This window comes from Dipteris shenzhenensis, chromosome 8 (genome assembly GCF_047967505.1).
Source record: "Dipteris shenzhenensis isolate YYH24624 ecotype China chromosome 8, Dip_SZ_1.0, whole genome shotgun sequence".
NCBI lineage: Eukaryota > Viridiplantae > Streptophyta > Polypodiopsida > Gleicheniales > Dipteridaceae > Dipteris > Dipteris shenzhenensis.
In genome coordinates this window covers 55,405,337-55,429,862 of record NC_141603.1, presented here as the reverse complement: position 1 = coordinate 55,429,862, position 24,526 = coordinate 55,405,337, and the positions used below count along the sequence as shown (strand labels likewise).

At 41.7% G+C, this 24,526-nt stretch overlaps 1 protein-coding gene across 2 annotated transcripts; it reads right to left on the bottom strand.

Moving 5' to 3' along the window:
- Positions 1-22,681: 22,681 nt before the first annotated feature.
- On the bottom strand, positions 22,682-23,867 carry LOC147899698 (NADPH-dependent aldo-keto reductase, chloroplastic-like). 2 transcript variants are annotated; one of them, XR_015541452.1, is made up of 4 exons: positions 23,672-23,867; positions 23,380-23,559; positions 22,900-23,210; positions 22,682-22,854 (listed from the first exon to the last, which is right to left on the bottom strand). XR_015541452.1 is itself a non-coding variant. In XM_087378565.1 (4 exons), the coding sequence occupies exons 2-4, from the start codon at positions 23,551-23,553 to the stop codon at positions 22,849-22,851; spliced, it is 399 nt and encodes a 132-aa protein (XP_087234691.1). In that variant the 5' UTR covers positions 23,554-23,559; positions 23,672-23,867; the 3' UTR covers positions 22,682-22,848. The 2 variants fall into 2 exon arrangements, 1 of the variants encoding a protein (XP_087234691.1); XM_087378565.1 differs by having other exon boundaries at positions 22,992-23,210.
- Between the last annotated feature and the right edge of the window lie 659 nt (positions 23,868-24,526).

Here is a 24,526-nt window from a genome sequence, read left to right as displayed (position 1 = left end):
CTATGTGGCTTTTCCACCACCTAACTGTGCTTGTGGGCACCTAACTGTGCCTCTAGCACTTACACATAGAAACATAAGGTGTGCCTGAGGCATACACCTTGAGATATCCCAACAAACTCCTTCCAGTCCCTCAGGGGACCATTCAAGAGGCGGCGATTTTGATTTTGAGGAAGCCAACTTTGCAAGGTACAATTCTACGATCCTTGATTGGACTCATTTGAATTCATTGAAGTGCTCGGCTTGGCTTTTCTGCGATTTCCTCTAGCTTTCTTGCAAGATCTTTTGTTGTTATTCAACTTTGGAGGCTCAACTTTTGGGAGCTTGACTGCCATTAGGGCATGCAGAATGGCTAAGTCATTATCAAAGATTTGACCTTCAATTTTAGCATTTGCAGCCTCTGTTTCAAGGTCCCAAGGAAAATCTGAGTCATCATTGGTATGGGTACCTTCTTCAGGGTCATTATCCCATTCGAGGTCAGCCATAAAGAATGGCATCTCTAGATCAATTGGTTCTTCATGTTGGAGTGGAGGATCTACCCCTAGCGCCTTAGCATCGATCTGTGAGAAGATGGAGTCTAATGAATGGCAGTTGTTGATGGTTGCCAATGTCTGTATCCAATTATTGACATTGCTTTGTGAGTCACCTCTGCTATGGCATGCTGTTGCAAGGGAGCTGATTTGCTTGAGATTGTCATGGAAGATGTGTCCTCCATTGCTCTAGGAACAATTGGTTTAATAGCTCCTGTCCCCACATTCACCCTGATTGCAGTGTCTCGATTCTGGATTGTCAGTCTATCAGTTCTCGAGTCATGGAGGACTAATGCTTCCCGTAGCCAAGGACGTCCTAGTAAGATTTGATAGGATTTTTTGGGGAGATCCAAGATTGTGAATTGAAGGGAAAAGTGGACTCCTGCGATCTTTGTGGACACGCCATTCACTATTCCCAAGGGTTTAGCCCGTGAATCATTGGCAAGGCGTATGTTGAAATTAGCCTTTTGCATTGGTGGGAGACCCCATTCTTCATAGAGCTCCTTTGATAGAATGTTGACACCTGCTCCACCATCCACTATGGCTTGGACTTCATTATATGCCTTGTGGATCAAAGGCATAGTAATGTTGCATATGTCATCTCTCTCACCCATCCGCACAAGGATATCTTCAATGTTGTTGATAGGTGGAGGGAGATTTGCGAGTTCAATCCATCCTTTGAAATTCTCCCAGAGATTGGGACAGTTCCGTAGGAGGATTCCGATGGGAATTGACATAGGGCAACTCAGGATGCTAGAGAGTGCGGCTTCTTCAAGTTGACGTGGCGGCACATTCTGTTGTGGAGTTTGTTGTTGGAACAAAGGCTCGAGTACAGTATCAATACTTTGTGGGGCCAAGTCATGGATTGGGTCTTGAGCTTGTTTCTCAGCCTCAAATTGAGCTTGTTCGTTTTGGACCCATTGTTGAAGTACCTGAAGACAAGCCTTCGCCACCTCTGCATTCGAGTATGGAGCTTCTTTTATTTGAGGCTCGGGAGTTGATGTGGATGAGGGGAAGGGGGAGATGGAGATGGAGGGGGGAGGGGGGGTGGAGATGGAGGGGGAACAGGGAGGGGGAGGGGTTGGTGGAAATGGAGGGGGGAGGGGGAGGGGGAGGTGGAGATGGAGAGGGGAGGGGGAGGGGCAGATGGAGGGGGTAGGGGGAGGGGGAGGTGGAGATGGAGGGGGGGAGGGGGAGGTGGAGATGGAGATGGAGATGGAGGGGGGAGATGGAGGGGGGAGGGGGAGGTGGAGATGGAGGGGGGAGGGGGAGGGAGTGGTGGAGATGGAGGGGGGAGGGGGAGGGGGAGGTGGAGATGAAGGGGGGAAGGGGGAGGGGGAGGTGGAGACGGAGGGGTGAGGGGGAGGGGGAGGTGGAGATGGGAGGGGGAGGGGGAGGTGGTGATGGAGGGGGGAGGGGGAGGGGGAGGTGAAGATGGAGGGGGGAGGAGGAGGGGGGGTGGAAATGGAGGGGGGAGGGGGGGGGAAGGTGGAAATGGGAGTGGGGCAAAAAGAGAGAAGAAAAGAAAAAAACTCGACGGACGGAAATCGCAAAGGAGGGAGAGGTGGTCACCTGAATGCTCTCCAAGTCTTTCTCGATGTAACAGGATTGTTGAGGAACAATGGACAGTGGGTGGATGGCTGGGTTATCGCTTCGAGATGGGCTCGAAGTTACTTACAATATGAGGATGGGAGTAAGGTGGTGGTTGATGGAGAGGGAGGAGTGTCTTGCATAGGGATCGGAATGAAGAAAAGAATGGAGGGAAAAAGTGAAAGATGAAGAATGAGGGGGTGGAGTTGGTTTTTATAGGATTTGAGTTTAGGTTTAGGGTTTAGGTTTAGGGTTTAACCCTAAACTCTTCCCGAGCCATAACTCATTATGGATAGCTCGGTTTGCTTTTTTGAAAAAAGGTAAAATGAGAAAAATTGCAAGCTCTATGCATTCGTGTCCACTACCTAGCCTGATTGTTTATCATGTGGCTTCTATTTAAGAAATAAAGAAAATTTCTTAAGGTATTAACCCAAGGTTGATGCTTGGGGTAGATATGTTTGGCTAGAAATGGGAAAAACATTTTACTCTCCTTTCCCTTGAGTGTTATGTTTGTGAAAGTTCGAAATAGTTTGTTTTTTACACATACCTGCACATGTTTACTCGTTACTTGAGACGCTAGTCTCCCCAGCAATGGTGCCAAATGTTGGCTCTTTCCTACTGCTTTCGTAGGAAGAGCTGGGTATTCTCAGTATGTAGGGTTCCGAGGCTTTTTGTCACCTACAATTATTGGGGTTGTCGTTGTAGTATACATGTAGCTTAGGACCTCGAGTCGTGTTCCGGTGAGAGGAAAAGCTTAAGTGTGGTAAGCAAACAAAGCGCATGCATGTGTAAAAGGAACGTGTATCATCATGATTGAGGTAATGAAGGCTTTCGCCTTCATTAGGGGTTATAGGGTTTAGAAGAAGTTTAAGGGTTAGGAGGTTCCAAGGTTCAGAAGGAGGTTCCAGGGTCCAAAAGGAGGTTCCAGGGTTAGAAAGAGGTTCCAAGATTTAAGAGTTCCAAGGTTTAGAAGGAGGTTCTAGGGTTTAGAAGGAGTCTAGGGTTAGAAGGAGGATCCAAGGTTCAGAAGGAGGTTCCAGGGTTAGAAGGAGGTTCCAAGGTTCAGAAGGAGTTCCAGGGTTTAGAAGGAGGTTCCAGGGTTTAGGAGTCTAGGGTTAGAAGGAGATTCTAAGGTTCAGGGTAGAGTACATGGTGGATAACTCGTCTCCCTCATAGATCATGGAGTTTAAGGGATGAGGAACAAAGGGTTTAGGGGGAGGATAGGAGTGGGAGATAAAGAAGGTGTAAGAGCATGGGGGAAAGAAGAGAGAGGAGAGAGGAGGAGGAGGGAGGAGGAGGAGAGAGGAGGAGGAGGAGGGAGGAGGAGGAGGAGGAGGGAGGAGGAGGAGGGAGGAGGAGAGGGAGAGGGTGGGTTGCAAGGTTGGAGGAGAGGGGAGGAGGAGTTGCAAGGTTAGGACATGCTTTTGGACGTGAAGGGCAAGGAAGCATGGACACTTGAGACAAATGCTTGGAATACCAAAGTAGACTCAACACAATGCCCCAAAGAGTGTGGGCTTCATTCCATTATGGGGTATTTATACAAGTTGGAGAGCTTCTCTCTCTGCATGTAGGAATTGTAACACAAAGTTGTTACGCATTCTCTTTCTACATGTAGAAGTTGTAACACAAAGTTGTAACACATTCTCTTTCTACATGTAGAAGTTGTAACACAAAGTTATATCACAAAGTTGTAACACATTCTCTTTCTACAGGTAGAAGTCATATGTAAAAGTTGTAACACAAAGTTGTATCACAAAGTTGTAACACATTCTCTTTCTACATAAGTTCATGTTGGCACAGAGTCAACATCTTCACATTCTACTCCAAAGGAATTGAAATAGGCTTACAGCCTGTCATCCCATATTTCGACAACATGTCCAATCCATACTGCCTCTGCAAGAGCCATATCCCACTTGTGGATCTAATCACCTCAATGCCCAAGAAGTAACGCACCTCTCCCAAATCCTTGATCTCAAACTTATGCTTCAATAGCATTTTCACATGAAGGATATCTTCATCACTATCATCTGTGAGGATCAAATCATCAACATAAATGACAAGCACCAGAATACCTTTCTCTATTTTTCTCACATAAAGTGAGAAATCTGCCTTGGAAATCTGAAAGCCAATAGTAACAAGATACTATCCTATCTTGTCAAACCATGCTCTGGGTGCTTGCTTCAAGCCATACAAGGCTTTCTTCAACTTGCAAACAAACTCAGGATGAACAACATGCACATAACCTGGTGGCTGCTCCATATAGACCTCTTCTTGCAAATCACCATGCAACAAAGCATTATTTACATCCATCTGATGTAAAGACCATCCCTTTGATGCAGCCATAGCAATGACTACTCTTACGGTTGCCATCCTTGCAACTAGACTGAATGTTTCTTCATAATCAATGCCATATGTCTGTGCATACCCCTTGACAACTAATCTTGCCCTGTATCTATTCACAGAACCATCCACATTGTGCTTCACATTATACATAGGACAATCATGAAGAGTACATGTCATCCCTCAACAAAACACCATCACCCTTTGGTTACCATGCTCTGGATTGTGTCTGGTGCACCTACATTGCTTTCCATCATCTCCTAAAAGTCCCTGTAGAAGTATACCATCTCAAGACAATATATCATCAATGTGGAGTCTGTCATGCGGGTGTCCACAGCCCGAAGCCACCACTAACTAGCTATGTAGATAGCTATGCACCTACCCATCAGGTTGCAACAAGTGAAAAACATTTTTTCTTTTTTATCCACACAATGTGTCATCTAAACACATATACACAGACTCTTATTGGGTATTTTCAAGGCAGCACTCAATTAAAGCAGCCATTATTTTGTAATTGTTTCCATCAGTCCAACAAATCAAATGTGTTTATGCAAAAAGAACCACAAGAATAGTATTGAATTGTCTAAAGCATATTTGTCAGATAATTTTGCGAATAGCAAATGAGGAACTTCAGAAGAACATGAAGGATGTGCCTTATGTAGAACAACTAAAGCAACTACTACGGAGTCAATGGGTCACATTTGGGAGACTAGAGAAGCTGAAAGTGAGAGCTACTAAAGGACATAAATCACGAAAAGAATGGGATGTAAGCATTTCTTCTATCATTCTATTTTTGAAAGTTGCTATATTTGTGATATTCTTCATTGATGATAGAAGATTGGTTTTGAAACCATTCTTTAAAAAAAAGAGTGTCATTCTATGTTGTTTTTCCTTCTCTCTTTCTTGTGTAAGCTTGGTTTTAAAATTAATCTTGAGAATAGTGTGTCATATATGCTATATTGTTGTTATGCAGGACTTTATTATTGATACTGTGCATTTGTCTTTTGCAAAGAGTTTCAACCAAAAAGATATTCATATGATTATATGTTCAGATGATCTCTTCCAAGGATGGATGGAAATCATGCATAGATATGTTAAGGGAAATTTACCAAATCAAAAGGGTGGGGTATCGATCGAGGAGATGAGCAAGAATTGGAGTAATTGATCTTCATACACAAGCACCTCTAGAGCAAGACTAGAACGTGTCTCTCTTTGACAAATTCCTTAGAATGCTAAATCAAAAAACACACGAAGAACCTAATTATGGATTACTCGCCTTTGTTTCGATAAAAAATGGTTCATATTTGTTAGAAGCAATCCAAGGCCTAGACTTGCAATTCAAGTATCAGGTGGGTGCATATGACAAAGAGTCTTCAAAAGGTGCTTTGTTTAGAGATGCCCTGGGAGATTTGGTTTTTTCTCGTGTCATTTGCAAAGGATTTTGTGATGTAATGATAAATCAATTAAAGGAGAATTCAACCCAACCATCTTTAAGTTTTGGCTTATTTGATGAGGATTTCGAGGACGGTGAAGACAATGATCAAGATGAAGCTCCCCATCACATGCAGAATGCAAACTTTATCTCATCTTTCATTCAGTACTTCTGTCAGCCAGATCAATGTGTTGTGGATGCATTCACAGAGGGAGTTGCTACCATAGAGTCATTGAAGCTAAAGAGAAAGGCGCTTGCATTTGTCATCGGAAGTCAAGATGACATTGAAAAGTGAATGGCAGGTGCTCAAATCTAATCTCCACATCTAAAGAATTGAGAGTATGGGCAAACCTAGAGGATGAAACTATAGAAAACTAAGAGGAATCACAGGGTGGAGAAATGCAGACTTCAACTGAGCAGCAATTAGTAGCACAGATGGGTGTACATGACCAACAAACCCTTGAGGGTCTTGAGAAAATGGCCCAATAGACACTTGCACCCAAAGTAGGTCAAAAGTCATAAATCTTCTTCGATTTCAGAGGCATTTATCTAAATTTGAATTTTGGATTGTAGTGCATCTTTGAAACTAAATAAGTCTTTCATATTGAATTGTTCATGTAAATTTTGCAAGTAATATATTATTATGTAACTAAGAACTATTATTGAACTTAGTCCATCATCCCCTACCAACAATGAGAGGATATGATTGGTTTTATGTCCGATATTGGATTTCAACCCCAGTAAAGGATGAGAGGCTAAGATCGGTTTTAGAACCGATCTTATGACTGCCCACACAATAGAGAATGAGAGTGAGATGAAAGATTATAATTGATTTTATAATTGATCTTGACAACTCTCACTTGGTGGACTATGAGATGCTGAAATTGGTTTTAAAAGTGATCTTCTATTTAGAAATGTAACAAGGAATCCATTTTTTATTAGACATCTTCATAGTTTTATGTGATATCTATATAGATTTGATATTAGATTTGGGTATGGAATTTGCATTTGGTTATGATCAATGCCTTTTGAAATTAAAAAATATAAATTGAAGATGAGACTCTTGTGAAGATTGGAGATATAAACTAATACACAAAAAAAGTTAGATTACCATTGAAAATGTGAATAAGAAAATATGATGTAGATTTAAGATAACATTTTTAAATGTAAGCATGGACAACATCCATTGAATCCTAACTTCATAACTTGATACTTTTGCATGCCATGACATAGATGGAAATCCCCTACATATAGAAATACCACACAGAAAAAAATCAGATGAGTCAATGGAACACATTCAATGTTCTCCATCTGTGAGAACAAAGAAATTACTTGTAGTTAGATAAAGCAACCAAATTCTTTGAGTAATATGCAAGCTTGTTTATATGCCCTGAAATTGGGTTATGATCAACCGTATATCACTGGAACTTTTGCCAAAGGGGTACATAACAAGACTACAAGCTTCACTTGGATTAAACATGCAATAAAGCTTTGAGAATGGTAATTACTCAGATTAAATTTTTTTTTGTGATGCATCATTTTTGTAATTTCCTTTACTTCTACTTATTTGTGTGTAACTATTCAATAACTCATCATTCTTCTTCTTTTATGCGCAGGGTTTGATGACTTGCCAGAAGAAGTGAAGAATAAAATAATTCTTCACTTTGATTCTAAGTTGAATCGCTTGTGGGATCAAAATCTACCGATACCAATTGCTTCTGCATTCAAGCTCAATGATGTTCAATTTAAAGTGAAGACATCATCGATGGAAGGAGCAGGTTATGGCATGTTTGTACATATGGATGTCAAAGCAAAGAAAGACCTTTTGATATACAATGGCCCAAAGTATGATTACAATAGTTGGATTACTCTTTTCTCTTATCTTCCAAGGTTTAGGACCTATGGCCTCCTTGGCAATCCAAATGTTACACCAAAAGAGGATATGCAATACATCATGGGAGATGTGTTGTATGGGAATGTAGCTAGATACATCAATAGCTCTGTTCATTGTAAGGATAGAACAAATGTTATGTATGTATATGACCCTAGAGTACCACCTTGGATTCAAGACAAACGGGATGTTTTACATATTTATATGTTAGGGTTTATTATTGTATACTCTCTTAGAGATATCCAGGTAGGAGAGGAGTTGTTTTGTGAGTATGAGTTTTAAGATGTAAGACCATTGTCATGTTGTTGGTGTGCTCCCAATTTAACTTCCATGCCATATGCTTTAAGATCAATGAATCACTTGAATATCAAAAGTGTTGCTTAATACTATATTCTTCTTGAGAAAATTCACAATGTTTGGGTTCACAATGCATGGTAATTATATGAGCATGTCTAGAATATTTCAATGGAATGATGTAATATTTAGCCAAATAAAAACTAAAATACATCTTTGAATATAAGATTTTTCTATTGAATTCATTCCCAAATCAAACAAAATGTCTTTGATGTTTGAATAGAATGATATAATATTGTCAATGTTTCAATGGAATGATATAATATTTAGCCAAATAAAAACTCAAATAAATCTTCGAATATATGATTTTTCATATTAATTTCCTTTCAAAACAACCAAAATGCCTTTGATTTTTGGGATTTTAAAAAAAATGGGAATTGGGATTTTGCCAACATTAATAATACGGTGTTTCTCTCTCAATTTTGTTGTGCAAAGGATTGGCACAGTACCCATGGGTAGCAGGGTGGAAGGGATTTCCATTTGGAATAGCGTTTGTTGCACGAATTGCATGCCAAAATAAGAAAATTACATGTTTGGGGCAGAAAAGAGTTGATACTGGAGGTTACATGCTTGGTTGATGAAGTGCTGATGCATTTGTGCACTTTTAATGAAATTTTTCCCCTGTAAATTTGAATTGGAGGATGCACATGCCCGGAATCAGATGTGTTTGATGCCCAAAATATTGGGATACATTTTTAGTTTGGCAAGTTATTGCAAGAGCAAGTTTGGAAGGCATTTGTTGGCCATTTGATGCAAAAATACACTCATTCACAAAAAGTGGAAAATGCCATAAGTGCATCGATATATGCTCGTATTGATGCCCAAAAGTGGACTGATTAGTTTTCAAATTCGATGCTCTTGGATGCCTAAAATTTGAACAAGTGCAAGCACTTGAAAAGAGGGTGAATTCTCAAATCTTGATGCCATTTACCTCACTTGAAGTGTGTGTGCTCAGAAAAAATAGAAAAGCGCCATTGATTTGAGACTTACTAAGTTGCATTTGGAAGAAAGTATTGTCAATCAAGCATGGGTGAGACCACTCAAGTAACCCAAATAGTGGGTGAAAATTTGACCAAGGATAATTATAGTGCGTGGTCTTATAGAATGTAAAATTTTCTCATGAGAAAAGATGGTTGGGGTTTGAACGGGTGAAGATGAAAGCCCGGAGTTGCCATGGCATGAGCCATCAGATGAGTTGAAATTGGAGTATAAAACATGGGTGGAAAAATCAAGAAAAAAATTGCATTGGATATCTTTATGCATTTTTTATGCACTCATCCCTCACATCAAGAAGGCTAGTGTGCCCAAAGAAGCTTGGTATATCATTCACAAATTATATGGTACAAGTATGGAGACAAGGAAAATTCACCTCAAGTAGTGGCTCCACAAAATATGGAGAGGAAATAGAACAATCATGAACTATGTGGCTGAGATAAGGCAAATTGCAGAAGACTTAGCCTCCATAAATCGTAATAAGGAAGATGATGATTTGGTGTCTATTACCTTGAATGGTTTATGCCCTCAATACAAATCATTGGATACTTCTATTTTTGTGCGAGGGCAATATCTGCATCATTGTTCGTGATGGCGTTCGGCCATGTTGTGGCATGGAGGAGTTAAATGGATTTTTTGAATTTCAGGGGGGGTATCAAGGTAGAGGATTGTCAAAGGTGGTGGTTACAATGAAGTTGTATGCAGATTTGGCAAGCGTTGGAGTCGAAGGCATTGGTTGGAGCATAGCTGCATGCAGATTAGGTGAGAGTTGCAAAGGGTGTCTCTGTTACAAGTGCGGGTGTTGATGTTGTTTTATTTGGAGGATTGGAGTGTGTTAGTGTTGTAGGTATCATCGTGTTAATAATGTGCCTAAGATTGTCCCATGTGTGTAGGAAAATGTGCCAGTGCAGATGGATCATCAATCAAAGGTCATGGCATAAAGATATGAGCGAATTAGTGCAAAACATGGCCCACACAAGGGCGCGAATGAGCGAGTGCTAGGGATGCCAAAATGTTTTGCAATGGGTTGGAAAAATTCCACGTAGCGTGGTGTTCTCGTGTGTGAAATTTTGGTTCAAACGGGGCCCAATTTAGGTCCAAATAGGTGCAATACGAAGTGTTGAAGTAGGGTTAAAATTGGCCTTTTTGGGGGCGAGGGGGGGCTTGGTCTTAAGGTTGGTGTGAATGCACTTTAAGTCCAACTGAGGGATTTGAACCAAGTTAATTCTAGTTAGTCTAACTAGCCTATAACCCTAACTACCCAATTATTATAACTAGGCACTTACTTTAACTAACCTAACTACTTCCACTAACTAGAGTTAGTCTACTAACTACTGCCGATGTCACACTACCACCGTTGTGGCGAGCGTCATGTGAGCCTACAGTAAGGGCTTATAAGCCCTTACTTTAAAGATGGGCTAAAGAGCCCTTGGTTAGATTTAGGGTAAGGAGTGGAATGGATGGCAAGGGGGGGGGGAGAGAGAGAGAGAGAGAGAGAGAGAAGAGGGAGGGGGTAGAGAGAGAGAGAAGAGGGAGTGAGGTAGAAGAGAGAGAGAAGAGGAAGGGGGTGGAAAGAGAGAGAGAGAGAGAGAGAGACAGAAGAGGGGTGGGTAGAAGAGAGAGGGGGGAATAGAGAGAGAGAGAAGAGTGGGGGGTAGAAGAGAGAGGGGGGGTAGAGAGAGAGAGAGAGAGAGAGAGAGAGAGAGAGAGAGAGAGAGAGGGGGGGGGGGTGGAGGAGATTGAAGGGGGGGGGGGATGGAGATGGAGGGGCAGGGGTGGGTGGGTGGAGGAGATGGAAAGGAGGGGGGTGTGGAGATGGAGGGGGGGGGGGGGGTAGAGTAGATGGAAGGGAGGGGGGGGTGGAGATGGAGGAGGGGACTGGGGGAAAGGGGGGTGGGTGGAGGAGATGGAAGGAGGGGGTCGAGGTGGAGATGGAAGGGGGGGGGTAGGACATGGAGGGGGGGTGGAGGGGGGGGAGAAGCGGGTGGTGGTGGAGGGGTGGAGATGGACCGGGGGTGGAGAGGGGGGGGGGTGGAGGGGGGTGGGGTGGTGGTGGAGGGGGGTGGGGGGTGGAGGGGGGTGGAGAGGGGGTGGAGGGTGGAGGGGGTGGGGGCTGGAGGGAATGGTGGTGGAGGGGGAGGGGGTGGTGGTGGAAGCGGGGGTGGAGGGGGAGGGGGGAAAAAACCTTGACGGACGGAAAACTTTGACGGAAATCCAAAGGGAGGAAGAGATGGTCACTTGAACACTCTCCAAGTCTTTCTCAATGTAACAGGATTGTTGAGGACAAATGGACAGTGGGTGGATGGCTAGGTTATCGCCATGAGATGGGCTCAAAGTAACTCACCATGTGAGGATAGGAGTAGGGTGGTGGTCGATGGAGAGGGAGGAGTGTCTTGCATAAGGCTCAGAATGGGGAAGAGGATGGAAGCAAGATGTGAAAGAAAAAGTATGAGAGGGATGGGTGCACTTTTATAGGGAAGGAGGGGGAGTTGTGGATTTAGTCAAACACATTGCACCTTTGAATTTGTCCACGTTTGAGTAGTCAAATACATGTGCAGCTTTGAATTTGTCCACGTTTGACTAGGGAGGTGGTTTTAATTTTTCTTTTGGGTTATGGCATTTAAAACCTTTAATCATTGATTGACCATAACTTTTGGTGGTTGTGTCAAAATGTGCTTCCGTAATAAGGAAAAATGTTCCGAATTTCAAGCTCTACACTTTGACAACCATCACATGGTTTGATTTAATTTTTAAGGTGCTATTTTTCTAGAAAACATGCATTTTCCTAAACCAATAATGAAGAGTTTCAACTAGGAATTATTTTTTTATTTTTTATTTTTATTTACTTGAGTTGGAAAAATTTTAGCTCTCTTAGCTTTTGAGTGATATGTTCATGAAAGTTCGAAGTAGTTTGTTTTTTACACAGACCTACGTATGTTTTTTCGTTACTTGAGATGCTAGTCTCCCCAGCAGCGGCACCAAATGTTTGCTCTTTCCGACGGCTTCCGCAGGAAGAGCAAGGTTTTCTCAGTATGCAGGGTTCCGAGGCTTTTTGTCACCTACAGATATATCGGGGTTGTCATTTGTAGTATACATGTAGCTTAGGACCTCGAGTCATATTCTGATGAGAGACATAGGCTTAAGTGTGGTAAGCAAACATAGTGCATGCATGTGTAAAAGGAACATGTATCATCATGATTGAGGTAATGAAAGCTTTCGCCTTCATTGGGGGTTGTAGGGTTTAGTAGGAGTTTAAGGGTTAGAAGGAGGTTCCAAGGTTTAGAAGGAGGTTCTAGGTTTAGAAGGAGGTTCCAAGGTTTAGAAGGAGGTTCCAAGGTTAGAAGGAGGATCCAAGGTTCAGGGTAGAGTACATGGTGGAGAACTCATCTCCCTCGTAGATCATGGAGGTTAAGGGTTGAGGAACTAAGGGTTCAAGGGGAGCATAGGAGTTGGAAAGAAAGGTGTAAGAGCATGGGTGAAAGAAGAGAGAGGAGGGAGGAGGAGCAGGAGGAGGGAGGAGGAGAGGGAGAGGATGGGTTGCAAGGTTGGAGGAGAGGCGAGGAGGAGTTGCAAGGTTAGGACATGCTTTTGGACGTGGAGTGCAAGGAAGCATGGACACTTGAGATAATTGCTTGGAATACTAAAGTAGAACTCAACATAATGCCCCAAAGAGTGTGGGCTTCATTCCATTATGGGATATTTATACAAGTTGGAGAGCTTCTCTCTCTGCATGTAGGAATTGTAAGACATTCTCTCTCTACATGTAGAAGTTGCATGTAGGAGTTACATGTAGAACTCGCATGTTGCATATTGCATGTAGGAGTTGCATGTAGAACTCGCATGTAGAACATGCATGTAGGACTTGCATGTAGGAGTTGCATGTAGAAGTTGCATGTAGAACTCGCATGTACGAGTTGTGAAGATAGTGGGAGAGAAGGAAGGAGTCTCACTTGTGGCTTTCTCACATACACAATGGGGGAATACACACAAAGGTGGAGGCTGAAAACAGTTTTCCTCTTCTTAGTTGTGAAAGCCAAAAGAACTCTAGTACAAGGAAATAGAAGAACCCTATATGTGGGTCTCAAACCAAACTCAGCTAACTAAGGTGGCATACTAACTGAGCCACGAACTAGAGTACATAAGGATAGCTGTCATCCAGCTATTATTCCTGGGTTATTTGCCAAGTGTATTCTGCTCATGTTGTCACAATAAATGATAACTGGACCATCTGTAGACTGATGCATATCATAAAGTAGCTTATGTAACCAAGCTACCTCACATGCAGCAATTGCTGCACCCCTATACTTAGCATCTGTGCTCAACAAGGCAACTGTAGGCTATTTCTTACTACTCCAAGTGACTGCAGCACTCCCAAAAGAGAACACATCCACTGGTAGATCGTCTATCAGAAATACTACCAGCCTAATCAGCATATCTGAACCCCAGTCTCATAAAATAGTCCATACTGCAATGTGGACCACATACCTAAGTATGCGTCTAGCCGCATCCAAATGCGGTTTCCTTAGAGCCTACATAAACTGACTTACCAATCCAACAGCATAGCTCAAATCTGGCCTGGTAATAGTCATATAAATCAAACTTCCTACTATGCGTCTGTACATAGTAGGGTCTTCCAGAATCTCACCTGCATCTGCGCTCAGCTTCACATTTTGCTCCAAAGGAACTGAAATAGGCTTACACCCTATCATCCCATATTTGGATAGCATGTCCAATCCATACTACCTCTGCAAGAGCCATATCCCACTTGGTGATCTAATCACCTCAATGCCCAAGAAATAACGCAGCTCTCCCAAATCCTTCATCTCAAACTTCTGCTTCAATAGCATTTTCACATAAAGGATATCTTCATCACTATCACCTGTGATGATCAAATCATCAACATAAATGACAAGCAGCATAATACCTTTCTCTGTTTTTCTCACATAAAAGGAGCAATCTGCCTTGGAAATCTGAAAGCCAATAGGACAAGATATTGTCCTATCTTGTCAGACCATGCTCTAGGTGCTTGCTTCAAGCCATACAAGGCTTTCTTCAACCTGCAAACAAACTCAAGACGAACAGCATGAACATAACCTAGTGGCTGCTCCATAAAGACCTCTTCTTGCAAATCACCATGCAAGAAGGCATTCTTTACATCAATCTGATGTAAAGACCATCCCTTTGATGCAGCCATAGCAATGACTGCTCTTATGGTTGCCATCCTTGCGACCGGACTGAATGTTTCTTCATAATCAATGCCATATGTCTGTGCATACCCCTTGACAACTAATCTTGCCTTGTATCTGTCCACAGAACCATCTGCATTGTGCTTCACTTTATAAACCCACTTACAACCAATTGCATTCTTGTCTTTAGGCAAAGGCACCAATTCCCATGTAGCTTCCAAGGCATCCATTTCTTCATCCATGGATTTCTCCCATTTTTCTTTTCCCATGGCTTGCTCAAAAGAAGTGGGTTCTAGTTCTTGTATCACTTTGACCATATAGGCATAGTGAATCACTGTAAATCCATCATGATTCAGCCTATCCACAGGATACCTACCTCTGGTAGACTTGTGCAAAATAGGCTCACTTCCAGGTGCTCTCAAAACATCCATGGTCTTCCTTACTCTAGGTGTAACAACAGAAGGAATACCCAACTCATCATCAATGCTTTGTTCTAAGCCATTGGATTCACCATCCACATAAGAGTGACCTGCATTCACATCAAACATGGGCTGATCTACCTTCTCTTATCCTTTTCGTGATACTTCATATCACTCTCTGCATTGCTTTGAGGAGATTCTCCTGATCTCATCTTGCCTGTCCATGGCGAAGTATGCGAACCACTGCTAGAGGACACTCCAGGTCCACTAATATTTTGTGATTGCTATTTTGAATTCTTTGCAGCATTACCATTTTGTGCATCTACATCATCAATCACATTTACTGGCTTATACCAGCTGCTCATCTCATAAAAGACATCTCTGCTCACTGTAAACTTACGAGTAGAAGGGTTATAGCATCTATACCCTTTCTGCTGCAGAGAATAACCAATAAAGATGCACTTCTCAGCTTTTGGATCCAACTTGGACCTCAACTCATCTAGCACATCAACATAGGCAATGCAACCAAAATTTTTCAAATGAGAAATATCTAGTTTTATACCAGTATACATCTCCTTTGGCGTCATGCCATGTATTGCTGTAGTGGGAGTCCTGTTCATTATGTAGACTGCTGTAGCAACTGCTTCAGCCCAATAATAATCTGGTAGGTCTTTTTCATTTAGCATGGCCCGAGATACCTCTCCAATATGCCTGTTTTTCCTTTCTGCAAGTCCATTTTGTTGTGGGATATGACTACATGAATATTGCTGCTTTATGCCATGCTCTTGTAGGAACCTTGCAAACTCATTTAAGAGGTACTCTCCCCCTCCATCTGACCTTAGGCATTTTATTTGTAGGCCTGTTTCTCTTTCAACCATAGCTTTAAAAGCTTTAAAATGCCCAAACAATTCACTTTTCTTTTTCATAAAATACACCCAAACTTTTCTGCTGTAGTCATCAATAAAAGTGACAAAATAATGACAACCTCCAATAGATGCATCTTTAGTAGTCCACACATCAGAGGGGATTAATTCCAATGGCTTCTTACTCTCTTGAACATGTCTAGGAAATGGTTTCCTTGCCTATTTTCCAAATTGACAGGCTTCACTGAACTTATGCATTTCTGCAACCTTGAATTTTGGCAATCCTGCAATAATATTTTGGGCCTGCATTGATTTAAGTCATTGTACATCAACATGACCAATGCGTTTATGCCAGATATCAATATCTGCAACTACACTGGTCCCATGTGCAAACATTGTTGCACTCAATTCAGGCATGTTCGCATCCAACGTAAACATCCTGCCCTTTTTCTTTCCTTTTGCTATCAAGCGACCGTTATTTTTCATATCCTCAACAAAGCATCCATGAGGATTAAATCTGACCTGCAAGCCCTGCTCAACCATTTGACCAACAGAAACTAGGTTCTTGGTGATATTCGGGACATGAAATACATCAAACAGGTATTTCTTTTTCCCATCCTGCATAGACAAAGGAATTTTACCAATCTGCACAATAGGATGTGCAGTATCATCACCAGTCTCCACAAATCCTAGTCTTTCCATTTTCCTTGCATCCTGCATCCATTCTGCATGACCTGTCATGTGGTTTGATGCACCTGAGTTAACATACCACACATCATTGCTTTCTTCTACACTCGTCACAGAATTGGTCATGTGCTGCACCATAAACAGATGCTCATTTCTGTCATCACCCTGTCTACAAGAAGATGCATAATTTCCTTGCTGCAATTTTCCATTCATGATGTCATTCTGCTTTTTATAGCAGTCTTTAGCCATATGACCCATTTTACCACAGTAGTAGCATTCAACATTGCTATTTGCATTTTGGCCTCTCTTCCATCCACCACGACCTCTTTGGCTCCCCCTTCCTCTAGAGTTACCACGTCCTCCTCCATAGGACTGGTTTTCTTGAGTTTGCTGCATATTCTGATTTCTACCACGGCCTCCAAATCAGCTTGCTCTACCTCTGCCTCTACCTCTTCCAGCATTTGAGTAGAAGATAGTTTCTTTTGAAGTTCCTCATGCACCACCATTTCTCTGCTCTTCAGAAATTAGAAGAGCAAACAACTCCTCAGAATCGGGAAATTTTTCACGGATGGCAATGGATGTCCAAAACTGTGCATAATCCTTTCCTAGACCATTCAAGGTCACAGAAACTAAATCATCATCTTCCACTGGCAACCCAATGGAAGCAAGTGCATCTGCAATTTTCTTCACCTTCATGTGGTAGTCATTGATGCTCATATTTTCTTTCTGCACATTGTGCAACTCCTGCTCGAGCTGCATTTTCCTGGCTTGCGTATTTGTGCTGTACATTTTTGCCAAAGTATCCCATGCCTCCTTTGGCATACTTGCATCCTGAATATGCACAATCATAGAATCTGAAATACTGATAGACAACCAGTACATAGCTTTTCTGGCTCTCTCATGCCATCCTTTAAACGCCTACATTTTCTGTTGATTGGGAACATTAGGAAGAACTGGTTCTTCTTCATTTCCTGTAATGAACTCCTAATAGCCTTTTCCCATAAGGAAATTCGTCATTCTAAACTTCCATGCTTGGAAGTTGTTCTTGTCAAGCTTTTCAGTGACAATCTGTGAAAGAGAATCAGACGCCATTACAAAACACTGCAAAATATTCTGTCACTGCAAAAAACACAGCTTCCACCTCACAAGGGCAAATCTGCAAAACTGACAAAAGTGGTATTTGACCACACAGTCACTTCCTAGTGATGATTTTGCATCAACAGGCAATAAGGATGATTCTGTAACTCCCAATATCTCTGCGCACAGGCATATGATGCAATTTTTACAGCAACTTTTCACCGACCTACAGAGCAGTGGTCGCACAGCAAAAACAGGGCCTTTTTCTCAGTGCTTGCGGAGAACTTCCACCTCCAAAACGGGCCCGAAATGACCTCGAATCAGAAAAGTAAAGTCATCAAGGGCTTTGCCCTTACCCGCAGCATATACTACCCTCTCACCACACCATGAAGGGCATCTCAATCTGAGACAATGCACTCTTGCACTTTCCGGCTGTGCTACCTGCAAAGATTTGCTCCCAAACTTGAAAAAGGAAAGCAACACTGGTCCTCTTACCAGGACACCGCGAACTTGGTTTCCTTTCTTGAGCTCCTTACCACGAACCAGGCTCTGATACCATGTGAAGGTAGTGGGAGAGAAGGAAGGAGTCTCACTTGCGGCTTTCTCACATACACAATGGGGGAATACACACAAAGGTGGAGGCTGAAAATAGTTTTCCTCTTCTTAGTTGTGAAAGACAAAAGAACTCTAGTACAAGGAAATAGAAGAACCCTATATGTGGGTCTCAAACCAAACTCAGCTAACTAAGGTGGCATACTAACTGAGCCACGAACTAGAGTACATAAGGCTGTCATCCAACTATTATTCCTGGGCAGTGTACCAACTACATCTGCAGCTAACAAGTCGGTGACATAAATGCACAACGGTCACCCTGGCATGTCACGAGTGGATCTCAATATCTCAACAGGAGTTGCATGTAGAACTTGCATGTAGGAGTTGCATATAGAACTTACATAAAGAACATGCAAGTTGGATTTCTAAGAGGGATTTATTCCTAGCCTTATGAAAGTACACCTTATGCAAGTATAAGCAGAGCTTGGCCGCTACTCTACACACACATTCTTTACTACCTAAGTCAATGTTGACATAAAGACAACACATTCTATGCCAAACTTGTTTTGAATTAGAACCTTCTATTAATGCTTGAAAAACATACCATTCAGATTAGCTTCCATAGGTGTTAATACCTCAACAAACATTAATCCATTGTGACGTTTCAACAATGCCCAATTTGAAATTGTCATCCATAAAGTACATCCTCATGTTTTGGCACAATGTTAGCAATGAAAGTCCTTACTTTGAGCTCTTATTGTTCCCAACCACAAGAACCTTGTCAACTCCTAGTAGAAATTGAAGAGGAAGCTCCTCTTTTCTTAAGGCCTTGTAATGCCATGCAATTGAAAATGAGGTTGACATTGTGATGGTAGGGGGAGCACTTCTAGTTACAATGCGCCCTGTCCCCAATGCTACCAAATGGGTGCACTCGGGGATGTAAGACTAGGACACATAGAGAATTGTGGGGATGGGAAATGTGAAGTGGATAACATAAGCAGATAATGTGTATGTGATGAGAGTGTCACATTAGGAAGATATGGCAATGGGGTTGTGGCAACTTCGACCATTCAAATAATATCTTATGGGCATGATTTTTTGCACGAAAGTCAAAGTAGGTGGTCTTCACATGTATGCAAAGTATTATGCCCATCTAGTATGTGCTCATTCAAATAACGCACCCTAGATACTCTTTTTTGTCGGTTGTGTTGACAGCAGAGGGGGGGGTGGATGTGGGGGGGCAGGGGCAAAAAAAGAACCATTATTATCCAAGGTAGATGTTGTGGCTATTTGCATACGATATCTCACTGTCAACACATGGTGCATGGCTCGCATGTGATCACCCAATCCAATTGGAGCAATTTTGGTAGTTCAGGGAAGCTTGGTGGTGCATCCAGATTCTTCAAGACCTCATAGCTAAGAGTGCAGATGCTAAGAGAAATTATTTTATGAGAGTTGACTAGTGAAGCTGGTTTGATATCTAGTAGTCTATCATGATTCTATGGCATGCCTTAGAACACAGTAGTCAATATCTTCTATAGTGCCTTGTATGTTGATTTGTCTTTAGCTTTGTCCAATGTCTTGAGTCATGTGCTGGCAAAAACCTCAATGAGCCATAGGTTTTCAAAATAAAATATTTTTTTTTCTTTTATGTGTCAAATTTCACAGTGTAAATTTGTGGTTAACGTGATAAGAGTGAGGGAAAGATAATATGAGGTAAATTTATGGTTAACATAATAAGAGTGAGGGAAATATATCATTTCAGATAAATACCAATATGAAGGTGTAGCTACTACTTTTGGGTTATGATCTTCTACTCCTATAGAAGGATCTGTGTTAGTGACTCATACAATTGCACATATTACACCACATACTCCATATCAAAGAGATGGCTTGATGTGATGCCAATTTACATGCTTTGATTGCATTGTCTATGAGATGGAGCATCATACCTCACATTCGTTCACATAGGATAGCCAAGGAGGCTTGTACATGCGTGTGAGATTATATCAAGTGTGCACTAAATCACAGGTTGCTTTTCTAAGATGGCACAAAAAGTGAATATTCAGTTCTTTAATGGGATCATTACTTTGTTTTGGTAGATACATAGCATTCCATTATCATACATATTCAAAAAAGTTGACTTGCAAAATTTTCATATCTTAGCCTTTATTAATGTGAATTCATGAAAGTTAATAGTGCTTTAAACCATGGTGATTATGTAAATATAAAATCCTTGTAAGGAACAATTAGCTAATGTCGATGTGTTTATTGCAAATGCTTCATTGGTGCCATGAGATTGAATGCTATGCTAGATTCACATTAGTGTTTTGGCCATGGCTACATAGATCTTTATGGCTAGAAGCTAGGATGCATTGATGTTTGATGAGCTTGTATATTTACTCCTACAAGAGAAGTAGTCTAGGCAGAACCACAATGGTTTGATGGTTGTAGATCAAGCCTTTGTTGAAGGACATAAGGGCAAAGGGACACCACATGAGGTAATAGAAGCAAGTCTGCTATGATCAGTACTTCAAGCAAGGATGCTAGGAAGGGGGTATCAAAAAGAAGAAAGGAAAATGAATTATTATAGGATTTTTGGACATTATATCCATAGTTAGAGATGAAGTGCACACGTTTGTGCTATGTTTTGATTCTTCATCCCTGTGCCTGGCTGCTTAATTTTGTGTGGTAGGGTAGTGTTCCATTTCTAACCTAGCCTTTGAAGCAAAGGCATAATGAATACGAATGTGTAGAGCAAAGTGTATGTAGAGCATCATATTATGAGTGCAAAATGAAATGAGGCAAAAGAGAGAGAATTGCTTAGAAATTAGTATTTCCATTATTATGGCCGAATCGGCTAGATGTAACAGCTATTCTATCTAGCTAAATTAGTTAGATGTAGCAACTTTTGCACTCCAAGCACACTCAAGACTTCCTCTAGAGAATGGGCCCTAAATACATGACTTATACTCCTATATATACTATCGTGAGACTAACACGGGTGGCAATTACCACCCATCATCTTTACTACAGTAAAAATGTCTCCTAACATTCACTATGACATCTGCCCTAGGCCTCTTGATTGGGAATTTGATAGTCCACCGTGCTCCTTGGTTGCTAAGTCCTTTTGTTGCCTTATGGTTGTATGGACCTTGAATGTGGTGTTGAAATGTAATATTGATCATTGGGTTGGCAAAATTAATGTAGTTGCCTGGTCCTTTGCCCACCTTGTCTAGGAAGTGGTTTGGTGGTAATAGTGATTTCCAGCTTCCTCCTTCATTCCTTCACTCTTCGATTTGTGCCCTATCCTTCAACTTTGAGGGTTGCATCTTGGGGTGTAACATTCTCCCCAGCTGTGCTTCAAGCCTCATCCTCACAGCTTTGGTGAGGGAACTCTGCTCATGAAAGTGGGCCTTAGCCTTTTGCATATATCTACCGTATGGTAGATGTTGGTAGTCATTTAGTAACATCCATAGCTTGTTAGCTTTGTCATCCAGATCCTTTACAACTTCTTCCCATTGTCGCATTGTATTTCAAGGGTATGAATCTGCTCGTTTGCTAATTGATTGAAGTCTTGTGCTACACTGAGGGTGACATCCATAAGAATACCCGAATTAGAGTAAGCAACCTCGCAGATCTTGGCAACTTGTCAATTTTTTATTTGATTTCATGCCTCCATGGTTGGTTTGTGGCCAGTGGGATTGAAATTGAAACCAACGATGTGATTTGTAGAGGCCTTGCTTGTGATCTTGTTTTCATGGGTGAGGAGTTCCTCATCATCATTGAGGATGATGGATTTGGTCTTGATGGGGCGGCTTAGGGCTAGCATTTCCTCCTTTTGTCATTGCTCCCAAGCCATTTGGGCAAGGTCCATGCTATTAGCCTTTAACCAAAATTGGTTACAATCTCCTTGCATGGTGTGGATGTGTATTTCTTTGGCCTTCAATTCAGTTTTGTGTTGACTTTGATGTCTCTCCTCCCTTAGCTCTATCATTTCCTCCTTTTGTCATTGTTCCCAAGCCATTTGGGCAAGGTCCATGCTATTAGCCTTTAACCAAGACTGGTTACAATCTCCCTGCATGGTGTGGATGTGTAATTGCGGTTTTGTGTTGACTTTGATGACTCTCCTGCCTTAGCTCTGTCGAGGTCGGGGTGGGTATTCTTTGGAGTCTAGGGTCCAATCTTCCTACATTGGAACTCCTCCTCTACCTTTGGTGATATGTTTCCTACTTCAAGCCCTATGGCATGCACCCATGGAACTCCTCCTCTGCCTTTGGTGATATGTTTCCTACTTCAAGCTCTACGGCATGCACCCATGGATGGGACATATTGCTACATTATCCTCTAAAGTTCTTCTTTTGGCATTGAATGAGCATCGCGTGCCACAAGACGTGGTATCTACTATACTAATCGCCCTTCTGATCCTACAAGTTCCAAAGGGGAAGGTTTTCCTTCTACTTCCATCTCCTTCTCAAAATCTTGTTTCATATTTGCTTTCTTTTCTTAAAGAAAAAAAAAAATTTTCCACAATACATACAAAATGAACTTTCCAATCACTGCAATAAAATAACCTACAAATTTAGTTGCGCAAATAACTTCAAAACAAACCATAAGAAAGTGAAACGAAGCTCTTTGACAATAGATACACTTTAGGAGTTCACATTAAAATCCAATTGTGCCTAGGCATATATACGTCTATTTATATGTTCCTAGCATAAATATGCACATAAGCTGCTTTCTCAAACCCATGATCAAGAACTCGTCCAAATTCATGAAAACACATCACATCAAGACACGCCTTTATATTTATATTCATTCTTCTGGTCTCTCTAAGGACTTAGTTAGTGTCCACCATTGTCAGGAGGTCATTTTACTTTCCAATTTAAACTTAACAAAGACACATTAAATGTCTCAATTCTATCGTAAAGGGTTGATCACACCTCTCCATTGTTTATCAATTCGATTGTAAAAAGAGTTGATCACACCTCTTCATTGTTTATCAATTCTGTTGTAAAGGGTTTGTCAATTCTGTTGTAAAGAGTTTGTCTCAATCCTAGTTGTAAAGAGTTGATCACACCTCTCCATCCCACAACTCCTCCACATTCTTTGGGCCTATACCAGGATTGCACAAAAAGTCCCCAATCAAGAGTCTTTGCTGTTTGATGGAACCAATCTTAAGCAAATCCTCATCTGTCAGCTGCCAATCTAGGACCTCAAGGTTTTCTATCATTCTTTCTTTGTTGTAGCTCTTTGGTAGAACACTAACTCCCCGCTGCAATCCCCACCGCAATGCTACCTGGAAGCATCCATCAATGCCATTTAGAGGATGAAACTAAGACATTGCACAAGTACATCATGAGCTTGGAGTCACCTTGCACTGAAAACATGTAGCCTTGTAAGAAAGAAGTGGCATTGCAGGTCAAAACAGACAATCGATAAGAAATGAAGTCCCATATTAAGCAGACCTGAGCTGGAGTCCTGCCATGTTTCTCCGCGATCTCCTTGAGAATTGGCTGATCTAACACTTTCATGGAACCCCAAGGTGCCAGTGCTGCTCCTAAGGGGGAGTAGGCACTGATATGAATACCTGCTCTGCCGCATGTTTCTCTCAATCGTTGCTGCTGCCACAATGGGTGCATCTCTACCTGCATTTCTTTCAAGAATCGAAAAGCGTAAGCAAAATAGAGAGTAATTTGGGCAAGATGCATGGGCCAAATGAACGAGCAAAACGATTTGAGACATTCAGAAATTATGTACCTGATTTACTGCTGGAGGAATCTCAGCGTATGCTAGCAAGTCTTCGATTTTTTTGCAGGAAAAGTTGCTGACACCTATGGCTTTGGTGAGCCCTTTCAGCACTCATTCTTCCATCACTCTCCAAGTCGCCTTAATGTTCACCGGAAGCATATCATCTGGATCCGGAGGGAAAAGCACTCCTTTCTTGAATCGTAATGGCCAATGCATGAGGTACAGGTCGAGATAATCTAAATGCAATGCCCTGTTTACTTGGCCAGCACTAGAACGTTTTTTCAAATTCTGAAATCCTGTGCTTCCACATGGCACAATATACACCCTTAGATTTAAATTCTGAAAGCCCAAAAGCTTTGCTTTGAAAGCTTTTGAAAAGCCATCTGCGTAAAAAGCCAAGCTTTGAAAGCCAAGTAAAAAACCAACTGCACCTTTAAATATAGGTGAAACATACCGCTTGTCCCTATTTCAAACTAAACAAAGTCTTCTTTTCCGTGAGAGAAGTGAAGTAGCAGGACTTGAAACTGGTGCCAAGTAACCAAGACTTTAGCTTAAGGTTTCTCGAACGCGACAATACGCAGCGATCTGTGATCTCTTTCAAGAAACTTTGGTGAGTTGATCTTCTGCTATCACGAACTTCTTTCAATTCCATGCAGCAGGTAGGATATGCAGTTGTACATCGAACCCGTTCCTGGGGATCGTTGCGGGACTTAACCCAACACCTTACGGCACGAGCCATCTGCCTTGTTGGAGCTTGACTTTCCAAATTCTTGCTTAGACTTCAAGCGATTCAGCAATTTATTCGTTCACCAAGTCATGAACATTTCTTTTCCGAATTCCAAATCCTGCATTGCCGATATAGAG

Excerpts from the sequence above, each read along its gene's own strand:
- LOC147899698 (XM_087378565.1), bottom strand. The coding sequence starts at position 23,553 with ATGCACCCATTGTGGCAGCAGCAACGATTGAGAGAAACATGCGGCAGA. Across the intron at positions 23,211-23,379 it reads ATGGCAGGACTCCAGCTCAG|GTAGCATTGCGGTGGGGATT; the intron begins GTCTGCTTAATA and ends GGATGCTTCCAG.